General features: G+C 50.3%; 9 protein-coding genes across 9 annotated transcripts; 5 read left to right on the forward strand and 4 right to left on the reverse strand.

Moving 5' to 3' along the window:
• Positions 1–498: 498 nt before the first annotated feature.
• Positions 499–1589, reverse strand: PFICI_01162 (Ribosome biogenesis protein nsa2; the record flags this gene model as incomplete). The annotated part of the gene is made up of 4 exons (XM_007829743.1): positions 499–531; positions 598–624; positions 772–1441; positions 1537–1589. The coding sequence occupies 4 exons, from the start codon at positions 1587–1589 to the stop codon at positions 499–501; spliced, it is 783 nt and encodes a 260-aa protein (XP_007827934.1).
• A 670-nt stretch (positions 1590–2259) lies between these two features.
• On the forward strand, positions 2260–2970 carry PFICI_01163 (uncharacterized protein; the record flags this gene model as incomplete). Its single annotated transcript, XM_007829744.1, has 1 exon — positions 2260–2970. The coding sequence occupies one exon, from the start codon at positions 2260–2262 to the stop codon at positions 2968–2970; it is 711 nt and encodes a 236-aa protein (XP_007827935.1).
• A 742-nt stretch (positions 2971–3712) lies between these two features.
• Positions 3713–6446, reverse strand: PFICI_01164 (uncharacterized protein; the record flags this gene model as incomplete). Its single annotated transcript, XM_007829745.1, has 2 exons — positions 3713–4537; positions 4596–6446. The coding sequence occupies 2 exons, from the start codon at positions 6444–6446 to the stop codon at positions 3713–3715; spliced, it is 2676 nt and encodes an 891-aa protein (XP_007827936.1).
• Positions 6447–7423: 977 nt separating this feature from the next.
• Positions 7424–7822, reverse strand: PFICI_01165 (60S acidic ribosomal protein P2; the record flags this gene model as incomplete). The annotated part of the gene is made up of 2 exons (XM_007829746.1): positions 7424–7597; positions 7664–7822. 2 exons carry the CDS (start codon positions 7820–7822, stop codon positions 7424–7426), a joined length of 333 nt encoding a protein of 110 aa, XP_007827937.1.
• A 1134-nt stretch (positions 7823–8956) lies between these two features.
• On the forward strand, positions 8957–10200 carry PFICI_01166 (uncharacterized protein; the record flags this gene model as incomplete). Its single annotated transcript, XM_007829747.1, has 2 exons — positions 8957–8962; positions 9034–10200. 2 exons carry the CDS (start codon positions 8957–8959, stop codon positions 10198–10200), a joined length of 1173 nt encoding a protein of 390 aa, XP_007827938.1.
• A 1701-nt stretch (positions 10201–11901) lies between these two features.
• Positions 11902–13002, forward strand: PFICI_01167 (uncharacterized protein; the record flags this gene model as incomplete). Its single annotated transcript, XM_007829748.1, has 3 exons — positions 11902–12539; positions 12655–12768; positions 12948–13002. 3 exons carry the CDS (start codon positions 11902–11904, stop codon positions 13000–13002), a joined length of 807 nt encoding a protein of 268 aa, XP_007827939.1.
• A 2112-nt stretch (positions 13003–15114) lies between these two features.
• On the forward strand, positions 15115–16995 carry PFICI_01168 (uncharacterized protein; the record flags this gene model as incomplete). The annotated part of the gene is made up of 1 exon (XM_007829749.1): positions 15115–16995. One exon carries the CDS (start codon positions 15115–15117, stop codon positions 16993–16995), a length of 1881 nt encoding a protein of 626 aa, XP_007827940.1.
• A 2158-nt stretch (positions 16996–19153) lies between these two features.
• PFICI_01169 (uncharacterized protein) lies at positions 19154–21155 on the forward strand (the record flags this gene model as incomplete). Its single annotated transcript, XM_007829750.1, has 4 exons — positions 19154–19243; positions 19422–19811; positions 19899–20172; positions 20239–21155. 4 exons carry the CDS (start codon positions 19154–19156, stop codon positions 21153–21155), a joined length of 1671 nt encoding a protein of 556 aa, XP_007827941.1.
• A 442-nt stretch (positions 21156–21597) lies between these two features.
• On the reverse strand, positions 21598–23254 carry PFICI_01170 (uncharacterized protein; the record flags this gene model as incomplete). The annotated part of the gene is made up of 2 exons (XM_007829751.1): positions 21598–22901; positions 23068–23254. The coding sequence occupies 2 exons, from the start codon at positions 23252–23254 to the stop codon at positions 21598–21600; spliced, it is 1491 nt and encodes a 496-aa protein (XP_007827942.1).
• Positions 23255–23464: the final 210 nt, after the last annotated feature.

Consider the following 23464-nt stretch of genomic DNA (forward strand, 5'->3'; position numbering starts at 1 on the left):
CTTTTTGACTGTTGACATCATCCGCATAATAAATTGATTTCTGGATTTGTGATGATTTTGGTACATGTTGTATTCCACGATAGGAAACTTTTTACTGTTGATGAACAAGTTTTGCATTTCATTCTCATTGTTCACCCTACAATTCAGCGAACACGTGGGGTTGATATACTGCTGGCCTAATGGAGCCGCACCATCTAATACGGGCACAGCACAGTAAATGAATGACAAACATGTACAGTTGATCACGGTCCAATAGTGGCGAACAATTATTGCTGCAACAAATCGATTTCTCTTTTCTCTGTTGCCACACCCAAGACTATCTAACTAATTTGAAGATTCCGAGGACTAGTCATACACATGACATTAACCTCTGTTATGCCCTTCTTTCGGGGCAAAGCTCCCATTAAAACGCCTAAACACCCTGCAATGCACAATTTTGCCGTTGTGAAATTTATCTTTTGGTATCTCCTCCATCCCTGAAGTGTCCTTCGCCACTTTCTAAACCAGCAACACAGCGTTCAAGCAGCCATCCTGTTTGATATGTTAATTTACGTCTGATGTCTAAGACATGTGTTTATGGTATCATGAATTACTTACGTTTTCTGGGTTGTTTGTCACTTGGGCCTGGAATGGGTAGGTTAGCCAATTTGTGATAGATAAAGACAAGACGCTACGGCTGCCACAAAATCAAGCCAATGCAACTTGTGCAGAGAGGCCTTTTCAAATGCGGGAGCAGAAAAGGTCCAAGTACGAGAAATTGAGTATACTCACATAACGACCCCACGCAACTTTGCCGCTGGCAGTAACCAAACCCAACTCTGACACGTTGACCTCGATCACGGTACCCTTGGTCAGCACACCCAGCTGAGTGTACAGAGGGTTTTGCGGGTTCTTCTTGACAGAGATGATGGGAAGCTGGACCGTAACGCCGAGCTCGGGGTGGGTAACATTGGCCTTCTTGTAACGTAGACCCATGGGGCGGATGAAGCGCTCGTACTTGACGGGACGACGAGTAAAGTCGGGTCCGACAAAGGTAGGCTTGGTAACCATGCGCTTCCATCCCTTCTTTGCCGTCTTCTTGCCCGTGTTGATGACCTTGAACATTTCCTCCTCGCTGATACCCTTGACCTTGGGCAGGGGGACGGCGAAGCGGGCGGCCTTGTCGTTGCGGCGGTTCTTGATGGCGCTCGAGAGGGCCTTGGCCGAGGTCGGGTTGCTGCGGTCGAGCAGGTACTGCGGCAGGGGCGTCGAGTGGTCCTGCTCGGCGGCCGACTTGACGTTGCGCTCCTCATGCGCCTTGATCTGCTTCTTCATCTGGATCTTCTCCTTGCGGCGCGCCTGCTGGTGCAGCTTGGCCCGCAGACCGCGGAGCTCCTGGGCGTCCTTGGAGGCCTGGTGGCCGGCACGAGCTTCCTTCTTGCGCGTGCGCTCTTCATGGTCACTGTTTTATCAAGAATTTCGGTTAGTTTTTCTGGTTCCTGGGGCACGATGCCGTAGCTATAGGCAATTCATTTTTTTGGCTGCAGAGAAACGTACAGTCGTCGACCATGGAGCTTACGCCACCGTTCCATATACTCGTTCTGAGGCATCTTGACTTTATCTGCGGCCCACGGGGGTCTCTTGTCGTGATTGCTGGGGGAGGAGTGTTGGGGGTGGGTGGTGGACAACAAGCCTGGCTCGAAATGAGACTTTCCTAGAGGTTTATCGCCGTCCCGCCACTTATCGACTCTCTGGGTGGGTTCGGATTTCTCAAAAAATTAATCGGTACCGGAACAACCAAGTGCCCCACCTCCAGTTTCCCGCTGGACCTCGAATTCCAATGTTGCAGGCGTCCATATGCGCTAAGTAGCTGCATGTACCAGACTCATATTTATTTTTTAAACAAAAGGCGTGTGCAACCATTACACTTTTCAAATAATGGCACTCTCCTGGAAATATGAAATAATTTACATACCATAATAAATCATCGTACATATTCAGGTCAAATCAGAGACTTGGCATTCATGTGCCCAGCATCGTTGACGACTACGTGCAAGTACATGCTCTTCTGGGTCTCCACTTGACCAGCATTCATCGTTTGATTGGCCAATACATTTGCAGGGTTGATCGGCGGGAAGCTCTAAATTTCTGGAACCAGCAGCAACAGCATTTTGATATCCGGGGCCAGATCCAGAACGACGAGCGCCGCCAACACAAGAGCAGAGGGCAATTGGATCAGACTGCCAACCTGGGGGGACACAGACACAGAGTGAGAACAAAATGTCTCGATCATTACTCCGCTCCGTCTTGGAGCTGCGGACGCCTCTCACTCGGCTGCCGCCCTCCTTCCTCCTGCCCATCCAGTCCCAGCAGCGCTCGCTGTCGAGCACCAGCAGACGGCACGACCAGATCCAGTCGCAATCAACAACACCAAACCCGGTAGCCAGCGACGCCATCTCCAAGCCGCCCACCGAGCCCGAGCATCCCTTTGTTGCCGAGTCGGGCGACCTGCAGCCGCAAAAGGGTCACAGCACCGTCCCGGAGCCTCTCTACCCCAAGCAGCCACAGACAACCTCGCCGCTGTCGCCCGAGGCCGCCCAGTCCATCAGCCAGCTGCTCCCCCTCCTGCGGGCGCAGCCGGGCCACTACATCACGGCACACATTTGGGGACGGCCGTACCTGGTACAGCCGGGCGACCGGATCCGGCTGCCCTTCAAGATGCCCGGGGTGCTGCCGGGCGACGTGCTGCGCCTGGACCGCGCCTCCACCCTGGGCTCGCGCGACTACACCCTCCAGGGCGGCCCGTACATTGACGAGCGCCTGTTCGAGTGCCGCGCCACCGTCACGGGCACCGAGACGGAGCCCCTGCGCGTCAAGGTCAAGACCAAGAGGCGGCAGAGGCGGAACAAGACCGTCAAGAGCAAGCACCAGTACACGATACTCCGCATCACGGATCTCAAGCTCAAGGGCCCCGAGGCTATTGGATTGTAAAAAAGCACTGAATGCCGTGTTGGGAAATTTTCTGGAATCTGTCAGATGGGGACGACTAGAAGCCCTGTCACACAGTCTTCAGCGGGCTGTTGGTCGGGTAGACTGTGATATTGACATTGTACCAATTAGACTGGAAGAGTGTATATCAACAGTAGCATTTGGAGACTGGGAAAGGTGGAATGTATTAAAAGTCTGGCGTCTATACAGTTTGCAAGAATCGTTACATCTATGATTAAGCAGCTGTCAATGGGCTTGTAAATTACGAATCAAAGAAACCAATTATTTATGCATTGCGCGGTTTTCCTGCGGTTCCAATAGAAATCATCTTTCTTCCCGATATGTAGCACCTTCTGCTTGTAAAGACTAGTATTTCATCCATTCATTTTCAGTCATTACATTGGAGCATATAACTTTCAGCAGAGTAAGAGATATCATGAATTGAACTTTCCATCGCCTTGGGGGAATATATAAAATAACCAAAAACTTCGAATCGAGGCAGGCCGTTCTAAACAAAACAGGGCCATGCTCTCTGCCTGTGGCTCTTTGCAAAACGTTTCGTGACGGGTCGTAAACAAACGAAAACAAAACCAACAACTCATTTAGAGCTCTTTTTTCTCCTCAGAAGCAACATCATTATTCCAGTACATTCTTTCCTGCAACGCCCTCCTAGCAAGACAGGTATTTCCATACACGGACAGTTTGTGTATATCCAGGTCCTGATCTGACAGTGTCATGGACTTTGTCACCTCAAGTCACGTCCCACAGCCTTGGCGACACTAGACCAATATGCTTTTGGCCAGGCGCTCAAGAGTTCACCGTCGTCAGGCATGCGCTCCCGGCATTTTGCCACAACACTGTGAATAATTCGGCCCAACAATTCCTCGCTGACTGGGAGCTGACCATGTGGGGTTTCCACGGGGTACAAGAATGGGTCTGACAAGCTCAGTAGTTCCTCGCATGTCGGACGCATGTGCTGATCCCGGTTGAGGCAGCGTTTCATTGTCCTCAGCAGAGATGGCGGCACAGGAGCATCACCAATGCCCCGGTCCTTGAAAGTGATGGCGTAGTCCCAGTCAATAATGGCGTGACACCGAGCCATCTGGTTCTGGATATGTCCAAAAGGTGGTGTGCCATAGACCATTTGGTAGAGAATGCAGCCGAGACTCCAGACATCGCTAGGCTTGCCCAGCTTCATGAGCTTTGGTCCTCTGTTGGTCGCGGTATTGATTCGGCGGCCATCAGGACCCGTGGTGTGGGAATCCAACAAAGATTCAGGGCTCATGTAGTTCGGTGTTCCGATCTGTGTCTCTCTGTGAACGTTGACAGTCTCGTCTGTTTGAATTGCATTTGCAATGCCGAAATCAATCAACTTGAGGCGTCCCTGAACCAGAACAAAGTTGGCGGGTTTCAGATCAGAGTGTACAACATCGTAAGCGTGGACTGCCGCAAGGCATTCCAACATTTCCTGCCAATAGAACCGGACAAAGACAGGGTCGAATCGAGCTGTATCGGGCGAGAGACGTGTACGGAGGAGTGTGTTAAGATCCAGTTCGCCCATCTCCATAAGCTAGTACAAATAGTTAGTCGTAGGTCCTCTTGATGGGTTGGATATTTCTGAAACTTACAAGACTTAGGACTTGCTTCTCCTCGTTCATCTCATAGTCAAAGAGATTGATGACCCTCTCACATCCGCCGAGTTTGCCAAGAAGATCAATCTCGCCCTTGAACCCTCTGACGGTCGATTCATCTGCACCTTCGATTGAAACTCTCTTCAGCGCAAACATCTTGCCGTTATCTGCTGCCACTCGATACACTTTGCCACTTCCTCCTCGGCCAAGTGTGTCGATTCGAGTGTAGTACTTTTTGTTGACCTTCATATAATTTCGCTTCTTGGCTGCTTGTTGTGTAGTTGATGCCCCGGCTGTCGATGTTGCTGCCTCAAGAATTGACATCTTGGGGGGAGGCGGCGGTGCAATTCTTCGGGGTTCGTTCTGATTGACTGCTGCGAGCGGTTTTCTCTCAGGTGAAGGTATTTTGGCCGGGCCCAGGTCGACGCTCAAGGGCCGCGGAGGTAGCTGTGCTTCCTTTTCCAAGATTGAGTTGCCAAGACCCTTGCTCCTCCTGAATGTTGATGGCGGGTCGTTTTCTTGATCATGCCGGGAAGGCACCTCAGGCCGGGGCGCTGAGGCTCTGTAATGAGGAATTTGGATTTCTTCTTGCTCGCGAACTGGAGAGCTCTGGTGTGAGAGTAATCGAGGCTCTTCATAAGCAGCTGATGTTTCTCGCTTATATCTTGAGGAGTTCTTGGCGCTAACAGGGCTTCCCGAAGCAAGGCGATCCGGGACATAATATGACGAGGCATAGTTTTCCGGCTCGAGGTCAATGATGTCCTGTGGCGCTTGGCCATCAGCCTCGTACTGGCTCATTTGAAGGCCGTCTCCATCTGCATCGTTGCCTCCATCATCGTCGCTTTGTCGTCGCAAACCGCGCCGAGCTGGCCCACGGAGAAAGCTTCCAGTGACCTTTCCAACACGTTTGACACGCATCGACCCCTGAATAGCCTGATTGTCTTCGTCGCGAGTACGCGGACGAGAGGTACTGCCCTGGCCCAAGCCAACTCGTTGATGCGAAGCTGTAACTGGTTCCTCTGCTGCCTCGTTTTCGGATTGGGGTTGAGCAGAATCGAGGCGACGGAAAGAGTTCCCGGAAGATCCACTGAGACGGCTGCGGCCTCCCGAAGAACCAACGGCAATGCGAACACTTCGGATGCCTTGAGCTTGGGGCGTGTTGATACCGTTGAGCTCGGAGATATCGAGCTTCTCGTCTACCAGACTTTCCCTACTTGGTGGGCGAGCGCCTCTCTGGGATGTTGAAAGGGAAGTAGATCGGCGTTTGGAGGGCTGTACGGCTCCAAATGACGTTGAAATTCCGGGCGTGGTGGTGCTGAGCCGTACGACACGTTTTCTCTGTTTCTGCGCCGGGCTGTTTTCGCTAGCCTGACTTCTGACGGGAGACGCTTGTCTCGATGATGCCACCTGTGCGCTGCTAGCTCTGGTCTGGCGCCGCTCCTCCGCGTTCGAGCTCGTCGAGTTATTCAAGATGCTTCGTCTCTTGACTGGTTTATCCTGTTCCAGCACCGATTGCACGGGCGATGACGGGCGATGGGCCTGAGCTCTAGTCCGGACCCGACCTGGGACGTGGCCGGCCTGCGCGGCGGGCTCTGCAACACCGTCATCATTCAATAGAGCCTTGGTGAGAGCGCTGAGCTTCATAGGCACGGGTATCTCGTCATCGGAGCTATCGGCATGGTTTGCAGCAAATTGCGACTTTGCCGATGCGTGTGCGGCAGCATTTGACTGCGCGCGGTCCAGTTGCGACCGCGAAGAAGTTCTCCTCAAGCCAGATCTGAGAGATGGCTTCCTGGTAGGCCCCGATATGTGGCTGTTCCCCAGAGGGGTTGGCGATGCGGCAGCCATGGCGATGTTGAGATGTATAAGTGTTGTGACTGCTAGCGGTAGTACAAGTGATTTGACGTCAAAGGGTGCCAAAAATGTGCAAAGCAATTCGCCAGCCTCGCGGTATCGTGTTACCGGAATATGACGATGATTGTTGTTTGTTGGTGGAATAAAGAATGTTTTTACGCGTCAAAGCGACCCATGATCCAAAAATTCGCAGATCGATAGAGAGTTGACAGCAATGCGGCGCGCAGTGCGAAAAGTTGAATATCGCGTTTCTGCTAGATCTTCATCTTGGGGCAGATTGGGGGGACCCAGCAACTATGGGGTCGTTGACTCTTTTGTTGCTGGTGGCTGCGCATCATCCAATGAATTGGGGCGGGTCGTTGCGCAGCAACCACCTGCATGCCGGGATTATTTCTTGGTTTGGTATGGAAAATTCACACTAACGAATAGCATAATCTTTTATTCAATTGATATTATTAATTATGCAGCCAAAAGGGTATTAGGTGCTGTAATAGGTACGCAGCATTTTGTATTGAATTGTTAGTTCGACTACATTATTATCATCAAGCGAATACAGCACGATTGGATTGCACGATAGTTGCTCGGTTGCTTTGCTGCTATTCTGCTCCCTGTATATAGTTCAAGCAGGCCAACAGTACCAACTTGCGATAACTTGCTGCTTGTCATATCCGTCCAAGAACAAATTACATTGAATCACACTATGTCGGACTAAACACGGTCACATTTGAGCAAGTTGCAAAAGACAATATTTTGTTGTGCTCAGAAGAAGCAGGACTTAATTCGTCGCAACGACACGGATCTATCTTGTTGTCCGTCAGACTATCCGGTAGAACCTCGTGAGACTCATGAAAAGCAAAACCTTCCACGCCAGATGCCGATGCCATGCAAAAATGCTGTGGCCCATTTTAGACGCCACTCCTTCCGTAACACATTGCCTCGTGAGGTGATCCAAAGGGTATGAGGTGGATCGCTTAGTCGAAGAGACCGAATCCCATGTCGTCGTCGGACTCCTCCTTCTCTTCCTCCTTCTCCTCCTCCTTGGCCTCCTCGGCGGCACCACCGGCGGCAGCGGCGCCACCAGCGGCAGCACCACCAGCACCGCCGCTGGGAACGGAAGCGAGCTTGGAAGAACCCTCAGCGATCAGCTGTAGAGAAAAAAAATCATTAGTCATGTGTCCTCCATTTTCATGCTATTGCAATTTTATTCGTACCTCGTTGATGTCCTTGCCCTCGAGCTCAGAGAGGAGCTTGTCCAGGCGCTCGGAGTCAGCCTCGATACCGACGGACTCAAGGACCTCCTTGACGTCAGCAGCGCTGGGGGAGGTGTTACCACCCAGGGTGAGGAGAAGGTAAGCGGCGAGGTGCTTCATTTTGGTGGTTTGGTTCTGCGGTAGCCTAGTCAGCGGGAAGCTCGCGAAATTTCCACACGCACAAAATGCGCTTGCACAGATATTCTGATGGCGCGTAGAGCGGAGGTGATCGAGTGGTGAGGACGTACTGTGTTGATTGTATGAACACGAGAAATCAATCAATTTAACCGCAAGTTGGGCGGAGACTGAAACTTCGAGTTCTGGGTGAAGTCGTGATGGTTAAAGGTCAGGTCTGGTCTTGGTTGCGAAAAAAGTTCCTGTTCAAAAATCCAATGGTGGGATGGATGTGGGGCCAGATTCCGCCAATTCCCCGGTGCAAAGGTCACATGATTAGGGTCGCTTTGGCAGTCAAATCGCGAGTCGCGCCATTCGTTTAATTGCAGCTAGCGTGGCTGGTTACCAGCGCCGGACTACCCAAGGCATGGCCCGAGCTCGGATTTTCTTTCTTCTCAGCCGCTGGCCAGTCTGCCAGTGACTTGACCTGCCCTGGAAGCCTGGAATTGGCGTTGCTTGCTCAGGCCCTTCAAGTGCTGTCGGTCCTCCAAAGCACCAGCAAAAGCCAGCATCCACTGGCTGGTACCTCTGTATCCAGACTTCAGGTTGTTAGGGGCTGTTTTCAGGCCAAAGTGACGTCGGTCTGCCCATCAAGACCATTTTTTTCTTTTGTCGGGAACGGACTTTTCCTCATTCCTTGCAAAAGCCCCCAGCGGCGCCTTTCCTTTCTTTCGGTAGAGGGTCGTCTAAACTTTCAAGGCTGTTCGCAAGCCTTCCAACTTGCACGTCCCCATCACTATCTCCGATCGTCAGGTCAAGTCTCCATTTAGGCTCCTCTGCCCCAGGGTGAGTGGACTGCTGTCGCCGTGCACCTCGACAGACTTTCTGCACACGCTGTCACCATAAAAGACAACACAGTCTGTTGTCTAGCAACACCAAACAACAACGTTTGTCTATCTTTCCCGACCCCAAGAGAGACAAGCGCATTCATCCATGCAGATTATGCATCCATCGACCAGCAGCGCTACGTTAATATGTTGATCCTGACATTTGGCACCATTTGACGGTTAGCACTCGCGGTATTCTCTAGGATTCGACCCTCTTCCTTTCTTGTTGATCGCAGCACATCTTCTCACCAACATGCCGGTATGTCGCATCTAGCAGTTGATTTCATCTTTCAACGCAAGCCCCGTGGACCTGCTAACCCCTTTGACTAGATTGGAGATTTGCTTGCTGAGATCAGCGGCGAAAAGCCAGCTGCTGTTCCTGTCTCTGCTGTGAAAACTGCAACAGTGCTGAAGCGCAAAGCCGATGGCGATACTACTAGTAATGGTTTGCCGAACAAGATAGTCAAGCAGTCGCATGCAACTTCACGAGATTCGCTTTCAAGGAAGCCTTCACCTCCGCCTGCCCGCTCGAGTACTGTAGCTAAGCCGGCCGCGACAAATGGCCAGCGCACCAGTACCACAACATCCACCATCGCATCTCGCGACAAGCCATATACGGGCACTGCTACCCTTGCTCGCGCAAATCGAAAGCCGGAGGCAATCAATACCTTGCCGGCGAGGAAAGATGGGGCTGCCGGCCCTGCCCGGCCTCAAGGAAGTGCCACCACCCTCAGCGCTCCAAGGGTTGCATCGGCAAAGCCGTCGCCCACAACGCCAACCAGTGCAGGCCCCAGCAAGGTACCAAAGAAGGGTTCATTTGCTGAAATCATGGCACGCGGCGCGAAGGCCCAGCAGATAGCACCTAAAGCTGGGCTTATTCAGCACAAAGCGATTGGCCAAACGGTTACGAGTAAGAAGGATTCAAAATGGAAGCTTGGAAAGAGTAATGCGGAAGCAAAGCCGAATGTTCTCCCGTCACGAGAAAAGTCGGTCCAGAATGTTCGGAATGGTAGCAGCAAGGATTCCCGGCCGACCACCAAGGGTAGTGGAAGGCCCAGTCCCGCTGGAGATGATTTGGCAGACAAAAAGATCAAGAAGGCAGCAACAGCTACAACAGGCTATACCGGAACAGCACGACCGGCACCCAAGAAAGCATCGGATTCCAAGAGTGGCAAGCCTGCATCCTCTCGTCCTCGTACAGGCGGTGGTCTACTAGCCATGCCCCGTACTGGACGCCGTGAACGATATGAGGAAGAAGATTCAGATATGGACGACTTCATTGACGATGACGAGGGCGAGGATGACGAGATTCCTCGTGGCTACAGATACGCCGATGACTATGACTCGGACAGCGACATGGAAGCTGGTGCCGATGACATTTATGCAGAGGAGCAGAGAGCGTTACGCCAGGCTCGCGAGGATGATGCCAAGGAAGAGGCACTGCTGGAGAAGCTGAGGCGAGAGAAGGAGGCTAGAAAGAAGCGTTCTGGGTATTGATCTACAAAAACCGTGCTTTCTTTGGGGTCCTTTTGATGGGGGCCAGAATATGGTCTGAGACTGAGTAGAAAAGGCCAGTGCATCAGGAGGAGTTTACTGCTTTTACACACACATCTAGGGGCGACCAGCATCATATCCGGAAAGGCGAAGGCGTTCAGGGTCCCGTAATTTTTATTGCCTGTAAAAAGGGTTGTTTCCATTACAATGCATCGTCACTTCACGTCGTCTAGGTAGATGGACCAGATACACCATACATGACTGCATGTATTCACATCATGACTGTACCTTTGCCCTGATCCGTATCTTGAACGCTGAGTCGCTGTTAACTTGTTGCAGCGCTGTGAGTAGCATTCTCCTGACTCGCCAGCCTTGAACTGAAAACTGTGCAGGCTGTGGGATACTTGCCCAGCCTATTGTCCAACATCAAATCTTCGCGACCATGGCTGGTCCCATGGGCTCTACCTTAGCCGGCACATGACAGATGACATGCGCGATCCTAACCAATACAATGGTCACTGACGACCCGAACACGCTTCTCAAGCCCTAGATTGTGACTCATTCATGATCCACTTTCCTTTTGTCTCAATACTTCAGAACACATTACCGGCCTTTCTTTCATCAAAGCACCATGGCGCAGCGGAAGCGCGCCGGGCTCATAACCCGGAGGACCTCCGATCGAAACGGAGTGGTGCTATCTAATTCCATATTTTTTGCCAATTCTTCATTGGTGGTGAAGCATGATCTTTTGTTGTATCTGCCTCTTCTTAACAATAGGTTTTTTGTTTTTCCCTCACAATTTTGCACACTACATGGTGAGTTGTAGAATCGTCTTCAATCACATTTCATGTGATGGTCAAATATGAGTTGGTCTGATAATGTGTCGTCTCGAAGACGATTTGTGTAGCAGCAAACACACCACCAGATCGGAGCACCATGACCTCATGCAGAGTGCGCTTGGCTGAGCCGCGCGCGAGATCCATATGGAATAGGCAAGAAATGGGTGGTTCTTGAAAATGCACACAAAATGCATGCGAAGATGATAAACATAAAAGTGCGCGAGGCCAGGTTTTGTAGTTTCTCACATTCGTCCCTGCCTTTGGTGGTCGAATTCTCTTGTTTCTGGTTCGGTGTAACTCTTTCGGCTCCCAAGAAACCATTTTTCTGTCTATGAATATTGAAAGTTCAAACAGGAAAGCCCTTATTATGCCTCTTCTTCATAAGACTGATTTAATCAACTGACCCTGCAATGGGAGGCCAAATATAGGCGCCCCCAATAATTGTATGCTACACGAAATTCGCCCTGCTTCGTCAGATAAATACCAAGAATAAAATCATGTTTTTTGAGTGCATAAATGTGTGCCGAAAAGTATAGCTACTCTGGTACTAGCATTGCCAAGGTCGATAATCTAGTTCAACTTGCTGGTCTGAAGTGGTTACATTATGGCGGTGTTATGAAACTATCCGAAGGGAGGTTTCAAAACTATCCGAATCTCACAGTCACCATACAAACTAGACAGTAAAACTATACGAAGTCGCATAGTTTTTACTGGATCAGTAAACTCTACGACACAATAAAAATAGTAAATCCGGAAGGACGTGGATAATTTCCGAGTACATATAAAAACATACCAGCGTATTCTTAAACTTTCAAAAAGTCCATTCATTTCCTTCTCCCAGGAAGAACGTGTTCATCATTGACAAATGGCAACCAAAGAACCCTCGCGAACACGCTCAGTTCTTATCACTGGGTGCAGTGATGGTGGCATCGGTGCCGCATTGGCACAATGTTTTGCTTCCCACCCCAACCTCCACGTCTACGCATCAGCTCGATCCATTGCCAAAATGTCCGAGTTAAGCACCATCCCTAATATCACTCTGTTAGCCCTGGACGTCACCTCACCCGAAAGTATCAAAATCGCTGTAACAACCCTGCAGAAAGCCACGGGCGGCAGCTTGGACATTCTTGTCAATAATGCCGGTTGCGGATACACTATGCCGTACCTGGATTCCGACATTGAAGTGGCCAAGGCCTTGTTCGAGGTGAATGTCTGGGGACCCATGCGGGTAACGCAGGCAGTCCAACACATGCTCGTCCAGGCTCGAGGAACCGTTGTCACGGTTGGCAGTACTGCAGAGTCTCTTGGACTTGCGTACCAAAGTAATGTGTCTCTGCTGATTCTCCAATTCTGTGAATACGTTGCTGACCAGGTGGGAATCATAGGTGTGTATTGCGGTTCCAAGGCTGCTAACCGCACCATGTCTGAGACACTACGTGTTGAGCTTGAACCTCTTGGAGTAAAGTGTCTGCATGTGACGACTAGTTTTGTCAAGACATCTTGGTACGTGTCTGCAGCCCTGTCATTTCCGCTTTATACATTTGGTTGCAGAAACTAGTGGGGGATTGTATTGTCGGACGACTCGAAAAAGAGATAATGTCAACTAATGCTTGTACAGGTTTGACAACGTACCAACCTTCAAATTACCCAATGAATCCTACTATCAGCCAATTGAAAAAGATATCAAGTCTGCGGCACAGGACCATGGATTTCAAATGATGCCAGCAGCCGAGTACGCAAATCGAGTAGTGAGCGATATACTTGCCGGTAAACAAGGCACTGTACAGAGAGGAAGCATGGCAAGTATTATTTCTTGGGGATTGACGCTACTACCGAGATGGTTTATGGTGAGTTTTGTGAAATTTTGCTACACACAACTTGAATGCACGCAAAAAAGCTTACGCAATGCAGATTCAACAAGCAGCTTCTGGTAGTGGACTGGACAAACTTGATCGAACGAGCATAGCGCGGGTTCATGATTAGTTTTTCCTTGGACTTTCATAATGTCAGAGTGTCTCGGAGTAAATGATGGGAGATCAATAAGCCAGGAACTGTAATTCAAATGGTTGTCCCATGAGGGAAAATGATCAGGCGTCTACTTTGGTCCATACTCGATGAAAATCTCGTGTTTCTACATTTCCGTTGCCAAAGTGTTATTCGGTAATTATAAGCAAGTATTTTGTAAAAATTTCCAGTCCTGTTTGTTGTGATGGTAATTGAGCATGTGATTTGATTTTGTCAAAAATCTGCCAGTGGAAAAGGAGCGAAAGGCGCTTCCTTGGGGAATTGCACTCTTTTCTGGTGGCTGGTTGCAAAATTTGTTCATCGGATGCTGAAATCCACGTGGATGCAATATATACTGCACAAATCTTCCATCTATAAGTGCCATTGAAACCTAGGTATTGCCAGCGAGCACTGCCGTTCGTATATTCTGGAATATGCAGCCAAGGTGCAATTGACGTCGTAGTAGTACAGAATAAAGCTCGTAGCAACTGTGTTTGAGGACGCAGAATTGATAATGATCCAGAGGTGCTTCCATCCGAGATTGATGTGCCAGTCGCTGCGACGCATCTACCTTCCTCACTTTGCATGTCTCCATGATTCCAACAGCCAATCAAACACAATAAACTGTAGCTCTAGAATATGGATTGGCCCTGCCTAGACAGTATGCAATACCATCACGAGGCTCGATCCGGCGAAAGGGTCGACGGTCTATTTGCGTTACGCAGCCATCCTGGTAAGCTCTACGAACGAGGAGGCCTAGCAACCAAGAAAACGTGATGTTCGACGCAACAAGATGCAGCCAAGATTGAAAAGGTCCTGATTGGATATAAATCACGTTCGACAAGTAATCGGCTTCCAAATACTACGAATCCAAGATCTATCGCTACCACATTTCTTCCTTTCCTGACTCAACTTGCTGGTCGTTTGTTCTTTTCAGCCTCTCCCAGAGGGCGCAAGAGCTCTCAAAAGAAGCCAGGATGATCTTAAGTGCGGTGGTGTTTCTACCCATTTCAAGAGCCTAACATGATCAAGCTGTTGCCGCCAAGAAGATCACCGACAGAGACATCTCGTTGTATCCGTCCAAAGAACAGAAAAGAAAGAACGGAATTTTCGTCCCTACTAACAAGTTAATCATCAAGTACCCTGGACGACATCTGACAAAAGATGGAGCGGAGCAACATGGCCCATAAAGCTCTTCACTTCCCCCCATTTTCACATGGGCGAACTTCCAACCTACAGAGCAGCTGGGGCTGCCAGAGTCGGGGATTCAAATCACCATTGTATCGTGATGCCATTTGAAATGTTCTCATAGAGCGGAGAGACCAAAGTCAGTTGCCGTAAGATGGTTGTAAACTAGAAAGGTATCGTCTGAGCCAATACAACTACAAACAATGGACAAGCCACGTCTGCTGTTATGAGATGAGACTAAAAAGAAAAATGCACCGGCGCTTTGTCGATTCCATGCGCTATATTTTCCTTTGATCATGAACGACTGAAGCCTTGGTGTTGTGTGTTCTGCAATGTATATATGCATTATGTCATAAAATCTGTCGCCTCAGTACTTGGCGGCTGCTGCCTCGGATCATAACGACCAAACCCAGGAAAATTCACGCATCAATGATTTCAGATCTCCTCTAGGTATGGAGTCCTGAGGCCGTCTGTGCTTTCCTTTCTTTTTTCAGCTTGAATGAGCCTAATCACGAATTGGTCAATGAAATGGCAGGAACTTTTCGCACTACCTAAGGCCCCAACGGCGGCCAATTGAAAGGCCCCACACTGCTGCCTTGCACTTAAGCAAGAACCGTATTGTTGCCTCTGTTACGCGATCTTTGTTTAAATTCATGACCAAGTCAACATAAATGATCCTTTGAATTTCTTTCTTCCTGTAGGGATTCTCAGCCGTCTTCTTCTTCACTCTGTCACGAGCCATCACGAACAGTTACCCAATTGAGTGGTTACTGCCCTTTACCCTCCTACCTTTTACACATCATTGTCATCCCCCCCAGAGATTCATCAGTCCCCTGGAACCCACTCAAAATTAAGCTTAAGCTACCCCCTTTTACCTCATTGGACAATGCCACCCAGAAAGAAGGCGGCCGCAACCGCTGCACCTGCAGCAGCTCCTGCAAGTAATGGCAGAGCGACTCGCTCTCGTGCTCGGACTGCTGCCACGCCAGCAGACAACAACGACAACGATGCTGCATCTGATGCCCACAATGACCCCGAACCCGCCAAGGCCAAACCTGCCCGTGGCAAGAAGCGGTCCACAGCCACTGACGGTGTTGATTCGCAGCCTACACAAAAGAAGGCCAAGGCCTCTGCTGCACCTACACAGCCTGCCCCATCTGATGCAGAGCCTGCCGTAGACAAATCCTCACCTCGTCTGGAACCAGAGGAAGTTGAGAATGCTCAGATTGCCAAACCTGGTATCAAGATTCCTCTTGATGAATTTGTCCCATCCGAACTCCTTCAATTCGAGGTCTATATTGATGACGACGGAGTCATTTATGATGCCTCTCTCAATCAGACCAACGCAGGACAAAACAACAACAAATTCTACCGCATTCAGCTGCTACGCAGTGTTGCAGGCTCCTACAAGACGTGGACTCGTTGGGGCCGCGTGGGGGATCGGGGCCAAAGCGGTGTTCTCGGCAATGGGTCCTTGCCCGATGCCTTGGAGAACTTCAACAAAAAGTTCAAGGACAAGTCTGGCCTGGCCTGGTCAGATCGCACTGCCCCGCCAAAGCCCAAGAAATACACATTTGTCGAGCGCAGTTATGCTGAGGATTCAGACGACGACGAAGAGACGAAGACAAAGAGCGAGAATGGCGTCGAGGCACCGGAGTCTAGGCTGGCTAAGCCCGTCCAGGAACTCATGGAGCTGATTTTTAATCAGCAGTACTTTGCCAACGTCATGTCATCCATGAACTATGACGTGAAGAAGCTTCCCTTGGGCAAGCTGAGCAAGACGACGCTTACACGGGGTTATCAAGCGCTCAAGGACCTGGCTGCCCTTCTCAATGACCCAACACTGGCAACTAGCCAGTATGATACCACGTTTGCAAGTGCCACGGAACATCTCTCTAATTCTTACTTCTCTCTAATTCCACACATCTTTGGAAGACGAGCTCTACCCGTCATCCGCGATCAGGCAATGCTGAAACAAGAAATAGAACTTCTTGAAAGCCTGTCAGACATGAAAGATGCAGATGCGATCCTGAAGCAGGATAAGACCGACATTGAGAGATTGAATGTCCTCGATCGACAATTCCAGGGTTTGGGCATGGAAGAAATGTCGCCCTTGAAGCATACTTCTGCTGAGTTCAGGGAACTGAAGAACTACCTGATGGAGACCCGAGGCGCAACGCACAACGCGAATTACCAGATTGACCAGATTTTCCGTATTGAGCGGAGTGGAGAGAAGGACCGCTTTGCAGCCAGTCCGTTTGCGGGCCCCCCTCGAGACCGACGATTGCTGTGGCATGGATCGTGCGCGACAAATTTTGGTGGCATCTTGTCTCAAGGTCTGCGAATTGCACCTCCAGAGGCTCCGGCGACTGGATACATGTTTGGTAAGGGTATTTACCTTGCTGATATGAGTTCCAAGTCGGCGAATTACTGCCGTTCCTATGTCACGAACGGACATGCGCTCTTGCTTCTCTGCGAGGCCGAGCTTGGTGACCCAATGCAGCATCTCACGAATGCTTCGTATAACGCTGGCGAAGATGCGGCAGCGAAGGGCATGTCCTCGACTTGGGGACAGGGCACGACGGGCCCGAGTGCATGGAAGGATGCTGAATGTGTCAATCCGGATCTCAAGGGCGTCAAGATACCAGACGTGAGCGTCAAGCCGGGACAGACAGACGTCCCCAACGCCTACCTCTTATACAATGAGTACATTGCCTACAATGTAGCTCAGGTGCGACTCCGTTACTTGTTCCGGATTCGCATGTAGGACATCGGATTGGCATAAGACTGAGCAGCATCGAGGGCCTTCGATTGTTCATGTGGCGGCGTTTGGAAGGTTCACCTTGCTCGGTCCGGTAGGGAGACATGGCGTTTCAAAATGCCTGGTTATCATGAGTATCTGTGCCGACGGTCGGCAAAGGTTTGATGAGTTATGGATTTGGTCTGATTTTGGGAGACGAATAAGGCGGTGCATTATGAGCTGATATCTAATGCTGCTCTTCAAAATGGAGGTATCTTGCTTCCTTTATCAAGCTGGCTGAGTGTGTACATAGGAATGACTTCCACAAAGTCAGAGTTGACTTACTAGTCAATGCTGAGACGTCGAGTTCGTAGATTTTAATACGACCGTGTAGTAATATTTACTGTGGCTTTGATGAAAGAATGGTTCCTAGTGTCGTCTTGCATTGCACTTTGAAACAAGACATTGAGTAGGATGAAATCGCTCTTTCTAATACATACAAATAGTGACACGATTCTGCAACTGTTCATACCGATATTTGGCTTGGTCGTACAAGGGATCGATGATTGGACATCGGGAGAAGAAATGTCGCCTGATTCTACATGGCCTGTTTGTGTACTATGCGTATAGCCAAAGTATAATTTTCGACAGTCTTCGACAGTCTCGATCAAGCATGGCGTTGCTCTTATCTACTTACCCAGTTATGTAGAATGAGACGGCAAAAGTTGTCGGGATTGCTTGGCGCGGCAATGCGGTCCACCTCTGCAAGTCTGGTACTCGGCTGCACATGGTATATGGGGAATAGGCAGGAAACCCACACGGGGCAAGTAATAAAATACGCGAGCGGAGGAGTTGAAAAGATGCAACGGAATATATCGCGGCTATGACTTTTCCCCAGTGTCGTTGCCATTACGATTTCGCACTACGCAAAGTGAACAAGAAGATGAGCTAGTTAGTATAGTACGTAGTATCTGCCGACCCGAGCGTGAGCCGCATCTCCCTATCGTCTCCATATCTCTTTGACTCGATGTGATCGAGTAATAAACCAGCTCTACGAGTCCGATAAGCGGGGGTGATCTGCGCTCCCGCGGAGTCGGTACCCTGCCCTCGATTGGGGACTAGACAAACCAGGCCAAAACGGTCAGACGGCGAGGAACGGGTAAGAAAAAAGACTTGGCTGGAATTGGTCAACAACCATGACTGATTGATCGCATTTCTTTCAGCAGTATGCAAGTGAGTAGCATAGATGAGAAAAATCTCTGTTTGCCGGTCGTCGGCTGACTCCGACTGCACATGGCCAGTTGCGATGCTGGAAGCGACAGCCACTTTGAAAGACTTACAGAGCATGGGAAAAAAAATCAACGGACAAGCCGATTTGGGGATGCGAACATGGAGTATGCCAAGTGACAAGGGTTCGTGTGGGGGAGCCCATAGCAGCCCAGTACTTAGCTTGCCTAGGTTAGTGTGTAATCGCTATCAGTTCCCCCATCATCAGATGTTTTAATCGTTGTTCATTCTTTTTGTCTCTTTGCCTCCCATGGAAGAGCAGGATGCTATCTCTATCAGCGGGAACAGACAAGGCACAGACTGGCAAAACTGGGGTCAAGATCCAGTGCGTAGTTTTGTAGTACATGGTACGAATAGAGTTCAGCCGAGCCCTTCGTTATCTCCCTCGAGGATATTCTTAAATATGCTCGAGTTTCTCTCTCCCTCCCATCCATCTGTCGTGTGAATTGACCGTTCTTCCTGGCCCATCTCGACATCGGGCGACATAGACTTTTTCCCTTTCAAGACTTTTACAAAGTCTTACACCACACCCAGCAGCCTCCTCCCCCTCTTCATAGGCAAAGACAGGGTGTAGCGTCATAACTTTATATTTTTAAAGCATTGGCTTGCGTTCCCATTTTTACTCCAATATCCCTACCTAGTTTGACAGCGGCAACACAATCCCCCCTCAATTCCCCCAAGCACGTGTGTGTGTGCCGGTAGCTTAAAAAAGAAGAAGAGAGTATACCTGCGGCTCAATTCTTCAATTTCCATTACTCGAGAATTACTCGATCCCCGTCCTTGACCTTGCATTTCGCCATACCTAGACAAGCATCGTTTCCCAAGAAAAGAAACCAGAAAAAAAACGTCCCGAGGAACCGGGACCCTGGGTCATAAACTACATTTTAGTTTGCCCAGCATGTCCAGGCTCAGAACCTCTAGAGCAGGCCACTGGGCCGACAAGCTTGCCGTTGACAATGAAGACGGGCTGACGACGGCCCAGTTAATGGTGAGCAAACTTTGCGCATTCCCTCATCCCGCAAGCCCGGCCTGCTATATATATATTGTGCCGTCCGGGACAGATCCACTTTCCCGCGTGCTTCTTTTTCAGAGGCCAATTGAGATGCAAAGGGGGGAAAAAGAATGTATGAGCTAACATTTTGGCTGTGTCCTATGTTTGACCATAGTTGACAAATTATGACCTCAAACCCGTCGAGCCCGAGCGGCGACAGTGGGGCGCATGGAACTTTGTCGGCTTCTGGATCGCCGACTCGTTCAACATCAACACGTGGATGATCTCGTCGTCCATGATCGTCGCCGGCCTGTCGTGGTGGCAGAGCTGGCTGTGCGTCTGGATCGGCTACGCCATTGCCGCCTGCTTCATCTGCGCGACGGGCCGCATCGGCGCCACGTACCATATTGGTTTTCCCGTCGTCAACCGGGCCTCCTTTGGCATCTGGGGCAGCTTGTGGCCCGTGTTCAACCGTGCTGCCATGGCCTGTGTCTGGTACGGCGTGCAGTCGTGGATTGGTGGACGCTGCGTGTATCTCATGATCCGATCGATATGGCTCAGCTGGGTATGTCAAAACACACTTGTCCCCTCAGGTGCACTATAGACCTCGGGGGTTTCAAAGAATTCAATATTGACACGTAGAAAAACACAGGATCGTGAAAGAATCCCAAACACATTTGCCGAGGACTCTGGTGCCACCACGGCCGACTACGTCTCGTTCTTCCTCTTCTGGCTCTGCTCGCTCCCGGCCATTTGGTTCCCCGTCCACAAGATCCGCCACCTATTCACCGTCAAGGCCTACTTTGTACCATGTGCTGGCATTGCTTTCTTCATCTGGGCAATCGTGCGTGCCGGCGGTATCGGACCCATTGTTCACCAGCCCTCCTCGCTAACTGGCTCTGATCTGGGATGGGAGATTGTCAAGGGTAAGTCGAGGCTTTCATTATTGGCAATATCTAGAGTACAGACCCTCTGACCTTGTTATATATCAGGCATCATGAGCTCCATTGCCAATTTTGCGACTCTGATTGTCAATGACCCCGACTTTACTCGTTTCGCCACCAAGCCAAAGGACGCGTTCTGGTCGCAGTTCTTTACCATTCCCACGGGCTTTGCCGTGACGAGCTTCATCGGCATCATTGTCTCGTCGTCGTCGGTCGTCATCTACCCGGGCACCGAGCCCATCTGGGACCCGCTGGACCTGCTCGAGAACTTTATCAACGACGGCGGCTCGGCGCAGCGCTTTGGCGTCTTTGTCATTGCCACGGCTTTCGCCCTCGCCCAGCTCGGCACCAACATCGCCGCCAACTCGGTCTCGGCCGGAACCGACATGACGGCCCTGCTGCCGCGCTTCCTCAACATCCGCCGCGGCGGCTACGTCTGCGCCGTCGTCGGCCTCGCCATGTGCCCCTACACCCTGCTGACCACGAGCAACCAGTTCACCACGTACCTGAGCGCCTACTCCGTGTTCCTGTCCTCCATTGCCGGCGTCATGATCTCCGACTACTACTTTGTCCGCAAGGGCTTTCTCGACATCAAGGAGCTCTACGACGCGCGCAAGACGGGCCCCTACTACTACACGTACGGTGTGCACTGGCGCGCCTATGCCGCCTACATTAGCGGTATCCTCATCAACGTGGTCGGTTTCGCGGGCGCTATTGGCCGCGACGTGCCCGCCGGCGCCACCTACATTTACAACCTCAACTTCTTTTGCGGCTTCATTATCTCGTCGGGCATGTACTGGGGCCTGTGCAAGATTTGGCCCGTCCCCGCCACCAGCGACAAGTGGATGGAGGTTGGTGATGAGATTACCGACATTAGCCTGGCGTACGACGGGCGGAGTGGTCAGGAATTTGACGAGGAAGCCGTCATGGGCACCAAGTACGGCGAGGACCACAAGACTGCATGAGCTTGCGAACAAATTACGCGTGCAGATGAACAGCATGGATTTGTTGTTAAATGTGTGGATGAAAAAAAATGTTTGATGAGATGCTCAGATTGAGCTCGTGATGTTGGGACCAGTTTAGATATGATGATACACTATGACGAATGATACCACCCTGTTTGCTTATATCGAATTCATGACTGTCCTCGCCTGGCCCGCTACACCTGCCTGAGCGGCGTCCATGACAATCCTGAAATCAAGATATTTTTGCCTCCAGCCCATCAACTAGACACACTGAAAATCAGAATTCTCATCGAATGACAAAGAGAAGCACAACTATCACGGCTTCTCAAGGCAGCCCTGTGTCGCAAACCCATCCTTGGCAACAAGATCATAAAGGCCAGATATTTTCCCTCCTTCGTCATGTTCTTTGTTCTCTGGAACATTTCATGGCGCTTGTGAAAGATCAGGTATCATCAACATCATCATACTCATCCATAGAGTCTTCCATACTGTTCTCAGATCCGTCATCGTCATCGTCTGATTGAGGCTCCGGTGGCCAGTCAACTTGAGCGTGCTGGACAAAATCCTTGAGAGCTCCACGTAGGTCGTGTCCGCGCCACTTCCGTGTGTGAGAAGGTTTTGTATCTTTGAACTCCAGAGCCAATGAAGTAGGGAATCCTTGTCTGGACTGGTATAGGTGGCTCATGGTCAAAGAGTTGATGTTCAAGTCTAGCTGTGCCATTCGTCTGAAAAATATTGCCCACTGATTGGTTTTGCTCTCCAATGGGTTTGGATCTTTGATTCCCACTCTGTGTAGCTGGACATTCTTCAGAGTTTTCTTGTACTTTTCAAAGATACCCACGAGGGTATCCAGTCGTACAGCCACTTTTCCAATCTCCAGTTGCTCAAGCTTTTCGAGAAGCACAGGTGGTGGAGCTTGAGGCAGACTGCCGGGGTCATGTTGAATCGGACTTGTGGGCATATCTAATGGGAGAGGTGACTGGAACCAGTCCAGAAATAAGTGTGTTTCCGTGTCGGAGTTCATCGCTTGAAAGTTGAGTCGGAGAGTTCTCAAGCTGTGAAGCAAAGAGAGAAACTTCCGAAGGTGAAACAAAGCGCAAGGGAGGTCGCCGGGCCCTTCCTGGCTAGCAACCAATGTTGTTAATTCGCTGTGGGAAAAGTCGAGATGAATAGCCTCCAAGCCGGCGAGAACCGGAATGACTTGAGACTCGTCAAACTTTTGGACCTTGAAGGCTCTGTCGACGAGACCACTGGTACTATGCCGGGTATTAACCTCGAGCCGTTTCGGTCGAACATTTGCTTTGCCCAACGCTCGCAGGATGTTCTGGAACAGGCGAGTGGAATAGTCTTGGTCCACGTTGGGATGATGGACCAGCGCGCGACGGCTGACTGTCAAGCCGGTCTCTGTCTGGAACGTAGCGAAGCCATAGCTCTTCCAAGTCGTACCGTCCCGAGGGCGACTGGAAGCAAAATCACGAATTTCGACAATCTCCAGGTTGGCCAGTTTAGCAAAAGCCTCAGACATCATCTGGATGTCGTATCCACAGGAAAGAAGGGCTAAATGGTCTTCAAGATGCCTGACAAAGCTGTTCCTCTGCAGAGGTGAATGGGCGCCAAAGCCTAGAGATGAGACATATCGGTCTGTCTCCAAGGGCCGCTCCGTCCCTATGATGACATGCTGCAAGCCATTTGCAAGTCTTGAATTCGAAATGTCGATCAGAGCTTGCAGGCTAAATGGAGAGAGCACTTTAAAATGAGTTAGCGATTTCTTTTGTGTATGAATGCATGCATGAATTGCGGCTAGGCCACTGAGCATTTAACAAGAGACTGTTGGGTCAGGCCATTACGGGAGAAACGTGTGCTTGAAAGGGAGGTCGATGAAAATTAGAGATTGGCGCTCTAAATGGCTTACTGAATTGCTTCTTCCTAAAGAACTCCTTGGTGAAGCCACCGTAGAGAGCGGCATCGAGATGCTTGCAGGTCTGGCGAAGGTGTCCATAGTCGGGCGTGGTAAGATGGCGAGTGACTAGCTGGAGAAGCTCCAAAGGCATACGCAAGATACCCGGAATATCGTGGTCTGTTGTGGTGGAAGCTTCCATGTTTGTTGTTCTGTGCTCAGCTCAATGATGGTGGATGGCAAAGAAGATACAGTAACAGCTGGAAACAACTTGTACAATGGCGAGGCAAACAAACGCCTAAATAGTAACACCAGCAGTCCGTATTCTGCCTCTATTGATGGCAAGAACAGTGAGTGAACATGGTGGCCGTTTGTGATTCACAGGTTGAGTTTTTCTTTGACGCTGCACTCT

The sequence above is a fragment of the Pestalotiopsis fici genome, assembly GCF_000516985.1.
Source record: "Pestalotiopsis fici W106-1 unplaced genomic scaffold PFICI_Scf_1, whole genome shotgun sequence".
Lineage (NCBI taxonomy): Eukaryota > Fungi > Ascomycota > Sordariomycetes > Amphisphaeriales > Sporocadaceae > Pestalotiopsis > Pestalotiopsis fici.